Source organism: Chelonia mydas, chromosome 3, assembly GCF_015237465.2.
Source record: "Chelonia mydas isolate rCheMyd1 chromosome 3, rCheMyd1.pri.v2, whole genome shotgun sequence".
Lineage (NCBI taxonomy): Eukaryota > Metazoa > Chordata > Testudines > Cheloniidae > Chelonia > Chelonia mydas.
This window is the reverse complement of record NC_057851.1, coordinates 203,305,340-203,320,555: the sequence shown is the minus strand read 5'-3', so window position 1 is coordinate 203,320,555 and position 15,216 is coordinate 203,305,340. Positions and strand designations below refer to the sequence as shown.

The 15,216-nt window shown below is 48.6% G+C and overlaps 1 protein-coding gene across 3 annotated transcripts in view; it reads left to right on the top strand.

The window, feature by feature from the left end:
• MRPS5 (mitochondrial ribosomal protein S5) overlaps positions 1–14,081 on the top strand; it is a 107,283-nt gene extending 93,202 nt beyond the window's left edge. For all 3 annotated transcript variants that reach the window (XM_043544227.1, XM_037896395.2, XM_037896396.2), the window contains 2 exons: positions 5,792–5,928; positions 13,509–14,081. In XM_043544227.1, coding sequence (XP_043400162.1) covers positions 5,792–5,928; positions 13,509–13,733 — 362 coding nt within the window. In that variant the 3' untranslated portion in view covers positions 13,734–14,081. The remainder of the gene's footprint in view (positions 1–5,791; positions 5,929–13,508) is intronic.
• Positions 14,082–15,216: the final 1,135 nt, after the last annotated feature.

Here is a 15,216-nt window from a genome sequence, read left to right as displayed (position 1 = left end):
CCCTGACTGATCGTGCTTATAGCAGGAAATGTAGATGTTTGGGTTTTGTTCTGTGTACACAGGTGTCTAAGGGGGAGATGGGTGCCATACTCCCATTTGTGTCTTTAAAAACCTCCCCCTAAATGTATACATCTGCCTGTGTCCCACATTAAACAGTATGGCCTGTTCTTTCCCAATAGGAAGAGATCATGAGTCCATAATAATGCTTTGTACCTTTGGATCATTTGGCCTTCCTCCTGACCCCAGAATGGTACCTACCAGTTCTTCCATAACACTTCTCTAGAAGAATTCTAGATCTGGTTATGAAAAGCAAAGTCCTATTCTGTTTATAGTAAGCAAAAATATCATTTACAGTGGAGTCGCATCACACGCACATTTAACTTACGCAAATTCAACTGTACGTGCTCGGCAAAAAAAAGAAACAACAATAACTCGCGGCGGTGAAGTACTGTACAGGAGTCGACGGGAGAGCGCTCGGGGGGGTCGATTTATCGCGTCTAGACTAGACGCGATAAATCGACCCCCGCTTGATTGATCGCTGCCCATCGATCCGGTGAACATCTCGCCGCGCTGTGTGTGATTTCTAGCGTTTAAAGATGCGTATTTTTCGTACAACATGGCCCCTAAACGCAAGCCAACTACTTCATCTGGTGCTCAACCAAAGAAACAGCGATCTGTTCCAACGCTGGAGGAGAAACTGGCTGTGTTGGACTTATTGAGAGACGGTATGTCAGTCTCCAACGTGGCGTGTAAATATGGCCGCAACGAGTCTAGCATCCCTGCCATCAAGATTCAAGAGAGAGAAATTCATCAAGCCGTGGCATCAAGTGCTCCAATAACTGCTAAGGTGACGACCCAGGTGCGTGATAAGACTTTAGTGAAGACTGAAAAGGCATTAAACTTACGGCTGGAAGACATGAACCGTAAACATATGCCTATCGATGGCAACACGTTGCGAGAAAAGGCTCTTAGCCTCTACGCGCTGTTCAAACCTCCCGCCAAAGAGGGACAGCCTTCTGATGAGAAGGAATTCAAAGCCAGCCACGGTTGGCTTAACAGTTTTAGGAACCGCTTCAACCTCAAAAACGTGCAGACTAGTGGTGAAGCTGCATCTGCCAATGAAGAGGCAGCAAAAGCCTACCCCGAACAACTAAAGAAAATCGTAGAAGAAAAGGGCTATCTTCCGGAACAAGTTTTTAAAGCTGACGAGACTGGGCTCTTCTGGAAAAAATGCCCAACCGCACTTACACTTCGAAATCAGAAGGACAAGCCCCTGGCTTCAAAGCAGTTAAAGATCGCGTGACTGTGTTGTTTTGTGGCAATGCGGCTGGGCATTTAATAAAGCCGAGCTTGCTCTACAGGGCTGCAAATCCCCGTGCCCTAAAAGGCAAGAACAAAAATCTCCTGCCTGTGTTCTGGCAATCAAATAACAAGGCTTGGGTGACGGCAGCATTATTTCTGGGTTGGTTCCACACATGTTTCATTCCGGAGGTCAAGCGCTACCGCGAAGAGAAAGGACTTGACTTTAAAGCGTTGCTGCTCGTAGACAGTGCTCCTGGACACCCTGCGGCACTCCGGTTTGCACATAACAACGTTGAAGCCGTCTTTCTCCCTTTTTTATTCTTTCATTCTTCCGTGTCTCTCTTTTTTTGACTATACGCGATTTTCGCTTTACGCGCTGACTTTAGAACCTAACCCCCGTGTAAGATGCGACTCCACTGTATTAGCAATTTACAGAGTAGAAAACATACCAGAAATAAAAACTTGATTAAGAAATATGTTTTAGAACCCAGCTTATGAAAACTAGCTCTGATTTTGTCTCTAGGGCAGTAGAAGAAAGACAAAGATTACAGAATGTTTCTCTTATATTTGGCCTGTCCGTGTGACATTTCATCCTGGAAGGAATGCGAACATGCACAGCTAGACAACTTGTATAGTATTCCCTCAGCTGTCAGACAGTGTCGCTCGTTGCGATACACAAGTGTTTGACTTCAGTATTGCTCTAGCAATGCAGTATCCATTCCTTGCTCTGAAGCATTACCCAACAGGATATTTACTGCTCTTTGGCTATTTTTAAAATACACAAGATTTCATTTTCTTTCTCATCCAGTTATAGCATTTGTTGATTTTTCTGCTATACGATATGCTTAGTGTTATATCTTTTTGTATTGTGTCAGCAGTTCTAATTGCACAAAACAATCTCCTCTTCCTGTTTTTTAACTGATTAGTCTAGGTCACACATTTCTTGAAGCGTTTTCAACACTGCATGAAATATTCATACTAGTGACTACTATGTTCTGGACAAACCCTATTTGGGATTAAATTAGAAGTATAATTCTAATTGAATATTTAAAATACTATATCAAATGTATAGATATAGTTAAATTGTCAGAATGTTGTTGTAAATCACTTGTCTATGCTGGTTCCTTGGTCATATTAGCTAATGGGATCTTTGGGGTTCTATAGATGTTTAAAGTCCTATTATTCATATCCTACCTCAGCCTATGCTTAGCATTACAGAAGCTAAATCCAAAGCTATAGCAAAGTAAGCTTTCTTCTCCCATTAAAACAGTCATGATTGTAACCTACAAGAATAGTCACAGTGAAATAGGTGCATGACTTGTAAGCTAATTTCTAAGATTAACTGAACAGGCAAAATGCCAAATAATTTGTAAAATGCAGCAATAAGGCCATGAAGCACTATAGCAATATCCTACGGCTATCTTTAGTATAGAGGAAAAGTTACAACACTTCAAAACCTCCACTGCAGTAACAATGCCATGAGGCAAGGCATATGCAGATTCATCTTCCATTAAGGTATCTTTTCTCCCTACATGGTAACAGCACTCTAGCTCCTATTTCTCTGTCCTGAAGCCTCCTCTTATGCAGTATTAAAGTTGGTGAGGTACTTTATAAACTCCTTCCCCACTAATTTACAGCATTTCTCTCAATAAATGGTCACAAAAGACAAAGATTTTGAGATTTTTAGTACAAAATTTGTAAAACTAAGCTCAGTATTGTTTTGAGTATATTAGTTTTTTCTCTTCTTAACTTCTTACTTTCCTTAGCTAAGCTACCTTCGTAACTGTAATTTGTTATAACATATATGTAATATATAATTCTCATAGTCTAATAGTAAATATTAAACAATCAAAAGTCTGTGGTTAAAGAGAAGTTTGTATTATGGAGACAGTTAAAACCTAAATGCAAACTTTGCTTTAAAAATTTCATTTAAGTTATGTTTGAGGGTGCCTCTGTTTTCTTATCTGTTGATCTGTATTTGGTTAGTTACCCAGAGAATGTAACAGTTTATTCCATTAACATGTTGTACTTGAGTTTTATTATTTAGAGCCCTGAAAGTTTGTTTAATTAGCAGGAGTTAACGTCAACTGGCTTCCTTTTGTGCCTAGCTTATATCTTTGTTTGGCATGTGAAAAATATTCAGTAGTAGGTAGGCTCCTTTGAAAGCTACGCGTTTAAGTGGCTCCGCTGATTCAACTACAATAGCATCATGTGGAGCTCTCCAGAGCCCATCCCCTCCCTCACACTTACAGAGCTGCAGCTTTGCGGATGGAATACTTGTGCTCAATTTATGCTGGGAACAAATCTTGGCCGGTAGTTGATTGTCTGAATTGCAAGACTGTGATTTTCATCCATTAAAAACCTGCAGAAAGCTGTGTTTTGACTAAGGTAGGAGAAAGACAAGAAGCAGAGCCATGGAAATGGGAAATTGTGGACCATTAACAAATGAAAAGCATTTATAACCTTTCAAAGACCATTCAGATGTAATCGTATCGAAAACTTGATTCTGTCTTTGAGCATAAAATCAACACTTTCTCAAACATCGGAAGAATAGCTTCAGATGATTGTCATTTGTTTTCCGATTATAGGTTAGAAGAAGAAGAAAATATTAATGTAGTAAAGCCTGCAGTACTGGAATAGATTTTTTCACCCCATTTACTCAGCAACAAGACTGTCCCGCAGAGTGGAGTAATCTATAAGAGCTGTCTTCGCAGGTTTTAAATACAATTATTTAAATCTATGGCACATAGGCTTTTAAAGATTTATAGACCTAGGTCACATGAAACAGATCTTACTGGAGAACTAGCGCAAAATTAAAAAAAAGAAAAAACCTTTCAGTAAAATACGGCAAGTTTTAGTAAAACATTTGCAATTAGTTCCAATGCACTATAATTATGCAATAGAATCAATACAAAGTTTACATCCATCCACCCAACTACTCAGCTTGTTTTTCTTTAAATGCCTCGCCAATCTACTAGAATTCTTTGAAGGGGTCAACAAGCATGACCCAGTGGATATTGTGTACTTGGACTTTCAAAAACCCTCTGGCAAGGTCCCCAAAAGCTCTTAAGCAAAGTAAGCAGTCATGGGATATGGGGGAAGGTCCTCTCCTGGATCAGTAACTGATTAAAAGATAGGAAGAAAAGGGTAGGAATAAATGGTCAGCTTTCATAGTGAAGAGAGGTAAATAGCAGTGCCCCCCAGGGACTGTACTGGGACCAGTGCTGTTCTACATATTCATAAATGATCTGGAAAAGAGGTAAACAGTGAGGTGGCAAAATTTGCAGATACAAAACTACTCAAGATAGTTAAAACCCAGGCAGACTGCAAAGAGCTACAAAAGGATCTCACAACACTGGGTGACTGGGCAACAAAATGGCAGATGAAATTCAGTGTTGATAAATGCAAAGTAATGCACATTGCAAAACATAATCCCAACTATACATATAAAATGATGGGGTCTAAATTACCTGTTCCCACTCAAGAAAGAGATCTTGGAGTCATTGTGGATAGTTCTCGGAAGACATCCACTCAATGTGCAGCAGCAGTCAAAAAAGCGAACAGAATGTTGGCAATCATTAAAAAAGGGATAGGTAATAAAACAAAAATATCATATTGCCTCTATAAATCCTTGGTACGCCCACATCTTGCATACTGCGTGCAGATGTGGTCGCCCCATCTCAAAAAAGATATATTGGAATTGGAAAAGGTTCAGAAAAGGGCAACAAAAATTATTAGGGATATGGAACAGCTTCCAAATGAGGAGCAATTAATAAGATTGGGACTTTTCAGCTCAGAAAAGAGACAACTGGGGGGGATATGATAGAGGTCTATAAAATCATGACTGGTGTGGAGAAAGTAAATAAGTGTTATTTACGCCTTCTCATTACACAAGAACTAGGGGTCACCAAATGAAATTAATAGGCAGCAGGTTTAAAACAAAAGGAAATATTTCTTCACACAACGCACAGTCAACCTGTGGAACTTCTTGCCAGAGGATGTTGTGAAGGACAAAACTATAACAGGGTTCAAAGAAGAACTAGATAAATTAATGGAGGATAGGTCCATCAATGGCTATTAGCCAGGATAGGGAGGGATGGCGTCACTAGCCTTTGCCAGAAGCTGGGAATGGGCGATAGGGGATGGATCACTTGATGATTCCCTGCTTTGTTCATTCCCTGTGGGGCACCTGGCACTGGCCACTGTCAGAAGACAGGATACTGGGCTAGATGGATCTTTGGTCTGACCCAGTATGGCCGTTTTTTTGTTCTTATTTACATCAGCGTGACTGTGAAGAATATAGAGGATAATAAATCTGCAATATTTTATCCTCAAAAGAAGATTCTGGATGCTTTTGCTCTTCACAATCTAATTCCATGCCATTTTTAGGCTACCACTGGTTAGTTTGTGGTATCCAAGTTTTTTTTATTCAAGTTGTAATGATTTTACTAGCTTTCACATAATGTCATTCACATCTGATTTTTTCCAGGGCATGGTCTTCATTGCCATCGAGCCATCATTACCATCTGCAAGCTAATTGGGATTACAGACATGTATGCCAAGCTTTCTGGATCCAACAATCTGCTTAACCTCACCAGAGCTCTCTTTAAGGGTTTAGCAAAACAGGTAAATTTTAGTCTGTACTTGCAGTCTTATTTGCAATGGTCAGAAAGTGAAATATAGTCAATGCCTTGTGGTATAGAACAGAGTAAATTCTAGGTTCAAAAAGTAACAAAGTTCAAATGAGTTCTACAATTCCAGGAGAAAACAGAGTTTGAATTTCAGTCTCCTCTTTCCACTCCCTCAGCAGTCATTAGTCACTTACAGGTGTCCATCAGTAACTCTTATGCATTCAAGTATAAAGTGCCTCAAGGGGAAATCTGAATTTGTGGGATTGATTTGCTTTTGTCAGTGACATTTAAAAAGCGCAAGGAGATAAAGCCTTAATCCTACTTTTATTGCTGTTATTTCTTCAGTCACATTTTGGGTTGTCGCTGTTGGTGTACTGAACACAACCATTACCGCTCCTGAGCAACGGTGCCTGAGAACTAGTGGGTAGGAGTCTGTAGTCCTGACTGCTGTGGGCCAGTCCACAGTCAGCTGACATTTTAAATGTAGTCTGCAAAAAAAAAAAAAAAAACCTCACATTTTCTACTTTAATCTGCTAGTCTAGTTAAAGAATTGCAGGTGCTTCTTTCAGCTTTTTTTAAACAATACTGTTGTGGATTATCCATCTGTTGTAAGAAGCTCAAGTGATTTAGGAGCGTTAGCCCTATTGACTGAACCACTTTTGGAAATATGTTCCTTAGCTAGCAGGACTGAAAAGTAGCAAAATGTTTGTGTGAAAGGAAAGAGAGGCCCATTTGGTGCATCAGTGCTTTAAGAGATGTGTATTAAATGAGTTCTTCTTCGAGTGCTTGTTCACGTCCATTCCATATTAGGTGTGCAGCGCCACTTTCACAAGCGTCGGAAACTTTTTCCCTTAGCGGCTCCGGGCGGTCCGGTGGGGCCCCCCGAGTGGTGCCACTGCGCCATGCATATATAACCCCACCAGCCCGACCTTCTCCACTTCCTTCTTACCGTCCGTGACGACGTTGGAACAACCTCTCTCCCTCTCTCTCGTAGAAGAGCAGTCCCTTAGCCTTTAGAGTAGCTGTTATCAGTTCATTAACATATCTGTTGTGGACACTTAAGTCGTTAGGTGCTTGGAGGCCTCCAGCACCCGCCCCGGGCCGCAGGGCATGCCACAGGCCCACGGCTTCAAGGCTTGTGCCACGTGCTGCAAACCTATGCCAGTTAGTGACCCCCATGACTCGTGTCTACGTTGCCTGGGGGATGGACATCAAACTGAACAGTGTAGGATTTGCAAGGCGTTTAAGCCAAGGACAAGGAAAGAAAGAGACTTTTGTCTAAAGCAACTGTTAATGGAGGCCACATTGCAGCCGCCAGGCCCGGAGCACCCCACCCCACTCAGGCTTCCTCGGTGAGTAGTGCCCCAGAGCCGTCAAGAGACCCGGCACCGGCTACGGACCATAAACTGTCGGCACCAGAGCGCCAGGCTAGGCCCCGGCACCGCTCGTCCTCCCCGGTGCAGCCCCTGGTGCAGCCGAAAGGAAGGCGCGGTTGTTCCCCGCACAGTAGGCCGGTGCCTCCCAAGGCTCTGAGCGCCGATAAGAGCAGGAAGGCCGCAGTATGGCACTGACAGCAGTGGTCCCAGCACAAGCCCCACCGAGTGCAGACCTAAGTGAGCTCAGTGCGGACGATGAGCTCGAGGGCATAACGGATCACCCCTCTACGCCTGGCACCTTTGAGGCTGCAAAGGACCTCATCGAGCTGTTGGCGGCGAGCCCCCTCCCATATGGGGAGAACTCTCCGGCACCCATGTTTCAGGTGCCATCGAGGGGTAAGCCGGCAATGGTGTGCCGCTCGAGGACACCGTCCCGGCACCGCTCCTGGAGTTGGTCCCAGTCGAGCTCCGACTCCACGGACTCACTCTCGCCAGCGGCCCAGAAAGAGGTTGCAGCACCGGCAGCGGGTCAGCGCGAAGAAGCACCGGAAAGGGTACGCCGCTCTCCGGCACCACCCAGAGACCGGCACCGGGAGGAGTTGAGATGGTCCTCGCCAGAGGACTCCCGCAGACAGTCCCGGTCCAGGGAACGCTGGCCCCGGTCCAGATCCCGGTCCCGGTTCCGGTTCCAGTCCTGGGGATACCGGTACCGGTACCGCTCCCGCTCAGCCAGGAGCCGCTCGTTTTCCTGCCGGTGCAGATCATTGGCATCGCCATGGCCTTCGCAATTGGCGTCACCGCAGTCCGACGCTGACTCCGGCCGCTATAGCTGCCCGCACCAGGACCCTGACAACGGGGACCCTCAGGAGAGCTGGCAACCCCAGTGGGGGCTGCCAGGCCATTGGCCCTTCTGGACCCCCTGGGCCTATCAGGAGCACCAAGGGGGCCCGTCCAGAGCAAGTTACTCAGTGCAGACAGTGCTGGAGGCTACAGTATCTAGGCCTCCAGCATCCCCCCAGCATAAACCCAAGAGACCGGCACCGAGCCTGGTGCCATCCCATGGACTCCCATCCCGGCCTGAGCCGGAGGCCCCTCCCAGAGGAAAAGGGGAGCAGGAGGACCAACCGGAGGGGGTCGAGCAGCAGCTAACCTCCTCGTCTTCCCCCAAAGAGGTGATGGCGGGTACAGAGGTGTCCAGCCGTCCACCGATAGACCATAGAGCTGCCCCAGGGATTGCTGCACAGGGTTGCCCAAAACTTGGGGTTGCAGGCCGAGGAGATGGTTGAGCAGGAGGACCCCATGGTGGACATTTTGAGCCCCGAAGGGCCATCCACAATAGCGCTCCCGCTCATTAAGGCCATTCAGTCTAACTATAAGAGTATATGGCAGACCCCGGCCTCCAGCGCTCCAACGGCTAAAGGAGTGGAGCGTAAATACTTTTCCCCATCTAAGGGCTATGAGTTCCTGTTCTGCCACCCAAGTCCATGCTTCCTAGTGGTCTCGGCGGTGAACAAAAGGGAGCACCATGGACAGCAGGCGCTGGCCCCTAAGGCCAAGGAGGCAAAACACCTGGACCTTTTTGGCAAAAAGGTGTACTCGTTGGGGGGCCTTCAGCTGAGGATTGTGAACCAGCAGGCCGTCCTCAACAGGCACAATTTCAACTCCTGGGCGGCGGCGGGAAGTTTAAGGACAACCTCCCGCAAGGTTCCCAACAGGAGTTCATGGCCCTGGTGACGAGGGCAAGGCAGTAGCCAAGACCTCTCTCCAGGCCTCCCTGGATTTGGCAGATGCGGCGGCTAGAACAATTGCGTCAGAGGTGGTCATGAGGCGCTCGGCGTGGCTCCAGGAGTCAGGCCTGCCCCCCCCGAGGTCCAGAATACGCTCCAGGACCTCCCTTTTGAAGGGTCTGGGCTCTTCTGGGACCAGACAGACACGAGGCTGCATAGCCTCAAGGACTCGTGGGCTACGCTTAAGTTGCTGGGTATGCACACCCCGGCGACCCAGAGGAAGCCCTTTAAGCCGCAGCCTCCCCCTCAATGCCAGTACCAGCCTCGCCGTAGGCATGAGCCTTACCGTAGGCGAGGCAGGGATAACAGGCGACGGCGCAACAAGAATAATAATAATGCACCGGGCCAGAACTAAGGCCAGCACAAACCCCAGCTGGGCACTAAGCCAGGCTTTTGAGGATGCGCTCGAGGTCAGCGTACTAGACCACTCACTGGATCCGTCCCTTTGTTTCCTGAACCGCCGGTCCCGTTTCTCCCGTGCGTGGTCCACCATTACGTCAGACCATTGGGTCTTATGCATGGTGCGGAACAGGTACTCGCTGCAGTTCACCTCCCTCCCACCCCTCTTTTCCGTCCCTCTTCAGGGACCCCTCTCACAAGCATCTCCTAGAGGAGGAAGTCTGCTCGCTGCTAGAGGCGGGGGCGGTAGAGGCGGTGCCGCACAGCCTAAGGGGGAAGGGGTTCTGCTCCCGGTACTTCCTCATCCCCAAGGCCAAAGGGGGCCTTCGCCCCATCGTAGACCTGCACGGGCTAAACAAATTCCTAGTCAAGGCCCGGTTCCGCATGGTCTCTCTGGGCACCATCATCCTTTCCCTGGATCCGGGGGACTTGTACGCTGCCTTTGACATGAAGGACGCGTACTTTCCTATCGCCATCCACTCAGCACATCGGCGGTTCCTACGCTTCACCGTTGGCCAAGAACATTACTAGTTGCAGTTCTCCCGTTCGGTCTAGCCGCGGCCCCACGGGTTGTTCTCGAAATGCATGGCGGTGGTGGCAGCCTTCTTACGAAGGCAGAGAATCCGGGTGTACCCGTACCTCGACGACTGGCTCCTCGCGGGCCGATCCAAGGCAGAAGTGTGGGGCCATGTGGAGGTGGCCCTGAGATTGTTCCGCGAGCTCGGACTCCTGGTCAACGTCCCTAAGTCCACGCTCAGACCCACGCAGAGAGTAGAATTCATAGGGGCAGTCCTGGACGCAGTGCAAGCCAGGGCAAGCCTTCCGGTGTCCTGATTCCAGGCTATCCAGCAAGCGGTGGCCTCCCTGCACCAGTTTCCGACGACAACGGCCAGATGCTGCCTGCGGCTGCTGGGTCACGTGGCAGCATGCACGCACCTGGTCAGGCATGCCAGACTGAGACTCAGGACTCTGCAGGCGTGGCTCACTTGGGTGTACCGCCCAGGCAGGGACCCCCTGGACTTGGTAGTGAAGCCCCAAGGGACATGCTGGACTCCCTGCTATTGTGGCAGTCCCAGCCTGTGGTTTGCGAAGGCATCTCCTTTGCCGCCCCACTTCCAGACCTGACACTGGTGACGGACGCATCAGACCACGGATCAGGGGCTCACCTGGGGGACCTCATGACGCAGGGGTTGTGGTCCAGAGCAGAGTGGTCGCTCCATATCAGTGTGAAGGAGCTCAGGGCGGTTTGTCTCGCCTGCCAGACCTTTCACGCCACTCTGAGTGGTTACAGCATGACAGTTCTGACAGACAACACTACTGCCATGTTTTATAAACAAACAGGGCAGGGCCCATTCCTCGCCACTCTATCGTGAAGCTCTCCTCCTCTGGGATCTTTGCATAGCCCATGCAATGCACGAGTGGACGCTCAGGGCGGACGTCGTGCTTTTGCTCTTCTGCAGGTGGGGGTTTCCCCGGGTAGATCTGTTTGCCACCAGGGCCAACGCCCAGTGCCCGCGGTTCTGCTCATTCCAGGGCCGCAGCCCAGGCTCGCTCGCGGACGCGTTTGTGATCCCATGGAGAGGGGGCTTGATGTATGCCTTGCCCCCTGCTCCTTTTGGTGCACAAGGACCTACTCAAGGTGCACAGGGACAGGGATCCTGTCCCTGCACCGGGACCTCATTACACAGGACGGCGGGCAGCTTCTTCCCCCCCGACCTGCAGTCACTGCACCTGACGGTGTGGAGGCTCTATGGCTAAACGCCCTGGAGAGCCAGTGCTCCCTTCCAGTGCAGCAGATTCTGCTTGGCAGTAGAAAGCCCTCTACCAGGGCAGTGTATACGGCCAAGTGGAAAAAGTTTTTGGGTTGGTGTGAACCCTGACAGGTGTGGCCGGGCCAGGCCCCGGTGCAGGCCATCCTGGATACCTCCTGCACCTCAAGCAGCAAGGTCTAGCCCTGTCCTCACTCAGAGTGCACCTGGCAGCCATCTCTGCCTTCCATCCGGGGTTCTTTGGGGGCTCGGTGTTTTCCCACCCAATTGTGAGACAGTTCCTTAAAGGGTTGGAGAGGGTGTTCCCGTACTCCCACGCACCAGTCCCTCCATGGAACCTTAACCTGGTCCTCTCTAAACTCATGGGACCACCTTTTGAGCCCCTCGCTTCCTGTTCCCTCCTCCACCTTTCCTGGAAGGTAGCATTTCTGGTTGCCATTACCTCGGCCAGGAGGGTGTCCGAACTGAGGGCCCTCACCTCTGAGCCATCATACACAGTATTTCACAAGGACAAGGTGCAGCTCCGGCCGCACCCCAAGTTCCTCCCTAAGGTGGTTTCCCAATTCCATTTGGGCTAGGACATCTGTCTGCCGGTGTTCTTCCCAAAACCCTGTATGGACCCGAGTCACTGCAGCCTACACACCCTGGATGTGCGTCGAGCACTGGCGTTCTATTTGGAGCGCACCAAGCCCTTTCACAAATCCGCGCAGCTGTTCCTGGCTGTAGCCGAGAGGATGAAAGGCCTCCCAGTGTCGGCGCAGCGGATTTCGTCTTGGATTACAAGCTGCATCCAGGCATGCTATGAGCTCGCAGGTGTTCCGGCCCCGGCGGTCACGACCCACTCGACCAGGGTGCAAGTAACTTCCATGGTGTTCCTGGCACAGGTCCCGATCCAGGAGATCTGCAGAGCAGCCTCCTGGTCCTCGGTGCACACCTTCACAACCCACTACGCGGTCAACCAGCAGGCCAGAGAGGATGCGGCGGTTGGCAGAGCAGTCCTCCGAACAGTTGTTCCATGACTCCTCCCCTCCTCCAGAGGTAAGCTTGTGATTCACCTAATGTGGAATGGACGTGAATAAGCACTCGAAGAAGAAAAAACGGTTACTTACTTTCTCGTAACTCTTGTTCTTCGAGATGTGTTGTTCATGTCCATTCCACCACACACCCTCCTACTGCTCTGCCGGAGTCGCCAGCAAGAAGGAACTGGAGGGCATCGGGCCAGCGGGGGTATATATGCACAGCGCAGCGGCGCCACTTAGGGGGCCCCGCCAGGAGCCACTGAGGGAAAAAGTTTCCGTTGCTCGTGCATGCGGTGCACACACACCTAATGTGGAATGGACGTGAGCAACACGTCTCGAAGAACAACAGTTACGAGAAAGTAAGTAACCGTTTTTTCTTTTTGGTACGCTGAATGGGCAGCAGAGGTGTTTGCTGCTATAAGTGAATACCTGTTCTGAAGAATGAGGCTTTAATGAATCATTTTTCTTGGTGGTGGGGGAAAGATTGAAAATCAAGTGAACAGAATTTCCTTGAATAACAGAAATTACTACCTTGAAAATTGTGTGCTGTGGACAGCACAGGTACTTTGCTATTATTGAAGCAGCAAGATTCTATTAAACTGCCTTGTGTCTTCAGGCTAATGGCACGTGTACGTTGGCCATGGGAAGCTTACCATACGACAGCTAACATCCAGTTACCTGCCCATCCGTGAGATCTGCTTCCTGGGGATATTCATGTAATTTAATTAATCTTCAGTCAGTTCTTGGCAGGGTAGGATTATTCAGCCCTATCACATGTATAATAAACAGTGCTTTTGGTATGTTGCCACATTTTGTTACTGTGTGTTGTTACTATCCCACTGCATGCCTTCATCATAGGCCAGTAGCCTTTCCAGAAAGCGGTACTGCTGGGAATGACCTTACAGTGCTAGCAAACCAGCAGTCCTGGGACTACAGCATTGCAGCCAGAAGCACACAGCAGAATTCCCAGTGTTCGCACCATTCACTGGATGTTCTACATACGCTTACGTGTTCCCGGAATCATTTCTTTAGTTTACATACAACAGCTGAAAAACGGACACTTTTTGTTGCTACTTATGCCATTTAAGCAGGCAAACGATGTTCAGAATTGGTATGGAGGTAAATACAGAATGGAAATTATTTAGATAGATCAATAGGCTGAACTTGTCCTGGTTCAATTCTTTCTTGTGACATTAATAGAATTTTTTTTTAACCTCTCAAACAGGAAACCCATCAAGAACTAGCAGATAAGAAAAGCCTCTACGTGGTAGAATTCCGTGAGGAGTGTGGCCCCCTGCCGATCGTAGTTGCTTCACCTAATGGAGATGTCAGGAAGGAACCAGAACCTATTGATGAGGTTCCCAATACCAAGCTGGAATGGAGTGAAGTGAGAGTAGCTCAAGGAATGAAACGTTCTGCCTGGGCAAATGTCAAAAGGACAGTGTGGTGAAGAGCTGGGATCTGTCCATGCCAATATTCAAAGAGGTACAGCAGCACAAGCCCAGAGAAAGTTCAGCTCAAACCAGTGATTTGGCTAGATGTGCACTTCAGCAACATGTTGGGTTGCTGCTGCTCTGCCTTGGATGCTCAGCAGTCTAGCTGGCTTTTCTGCAAACGTCTCTTGCCATCCACATTCAGCTAATGAACAATCTGCATATGAATGGCTGATGTGCGTCCACGCCGATCTCATACGCGCCAGTGCTCTGCTGCTGTCCTTGGACCTGCTCTGTAATCAGGAAACCCTAGTTTTTTCTTTACAGATATTTGGGAAACTATTAAAAACGTTACTAAAATAAAACCAAATCATTCTCATAATTTAATGTGCTGCATTTTCCCCCAAAGCTGCTTACATTTCTGTATGTGCTTTCAGAGTTCGACATGTTGTGCAAGGATAGATGTTAGTACATTGACTCTCCACACCTCTGTACCATGTAATCTAGTCCAGAGTGAGAGGGGAGGGATCGCTGTGAAATTAGAAGGGCAGAAGTATTGACAGGGAGGAGTGTAGGACGAAGGGAAGCCAAGGGCTGGGGCAGAGTTGCTGGAGGTGAGAGAGAAGATTTACTTGGGGGAGGGGAATGGGGAAGGACAACGGGAAGAAGCAGAAATGGTTTGAGCCGTGCAAGAGAAAGCCGGGGGGATGGGGAGATGGTTGGGCTGCAGAGTGAGGGCTGCAGAGTGAGGTGTGATGAATCAGTGGTAGGAGCTATCCGTGTCTAGGCCAGTGTTTCTTGAGCTTGTCGACCCCTCAGTCAAAGTAAATCATCATCATTCACAACCCCCTGACGTTTACCGTAAAAGAGCGATAGAGAGTTATCAGTGCTAAGCCAGTATCATTGATTTATGTGCTTGGTTTGGGAGGTTGACAAAGAATACCTGGACCTTGAAGGGGAAGGTTGCATGGGAAGTGGGGAATTCAGATTTTTTTTATTTAGATTGTAATAAAATTTTTAATGATTCCTGACACGTGCCTTTCGTGACCCACCAGTGAGAAACACTGCTCTAGACCAGAGCAATGAGGCAGGCTAGCTGGGGCACTAAGGTGAGCTGCAGGAGAAGTCATTTGGCAGTCAGCAAGGCAACCAGGGAGCAAGTCAGTCCTGGAACCAGCTGGGGTAACTGTGTTGACACAGATGAGGACGTTTCACCACATGGTGAATAGTACAAATGTCTGAGGGTGATCCTTCCTCCCAAAACACCCTGCACTCCCCTCTGCTGCTTGAGAGCGCATCCTGCTTGGCTGGCTTTAGCAGTGCAGCTTGAATTGGTACAGCCCACCCCACTGTCCACTCCCAGCCTAGCCCAAGTCTTCCTGGTTGCAGTGAGAATGGCCGCAGAGGAGCTCTGAGGTCGTCAGCAGGGGCTAAGTTTGTAGGTCTTCAAGTGCTGGTCCTGATCTGTATTCCACACATAGCTATGCACATGCGCCCAAG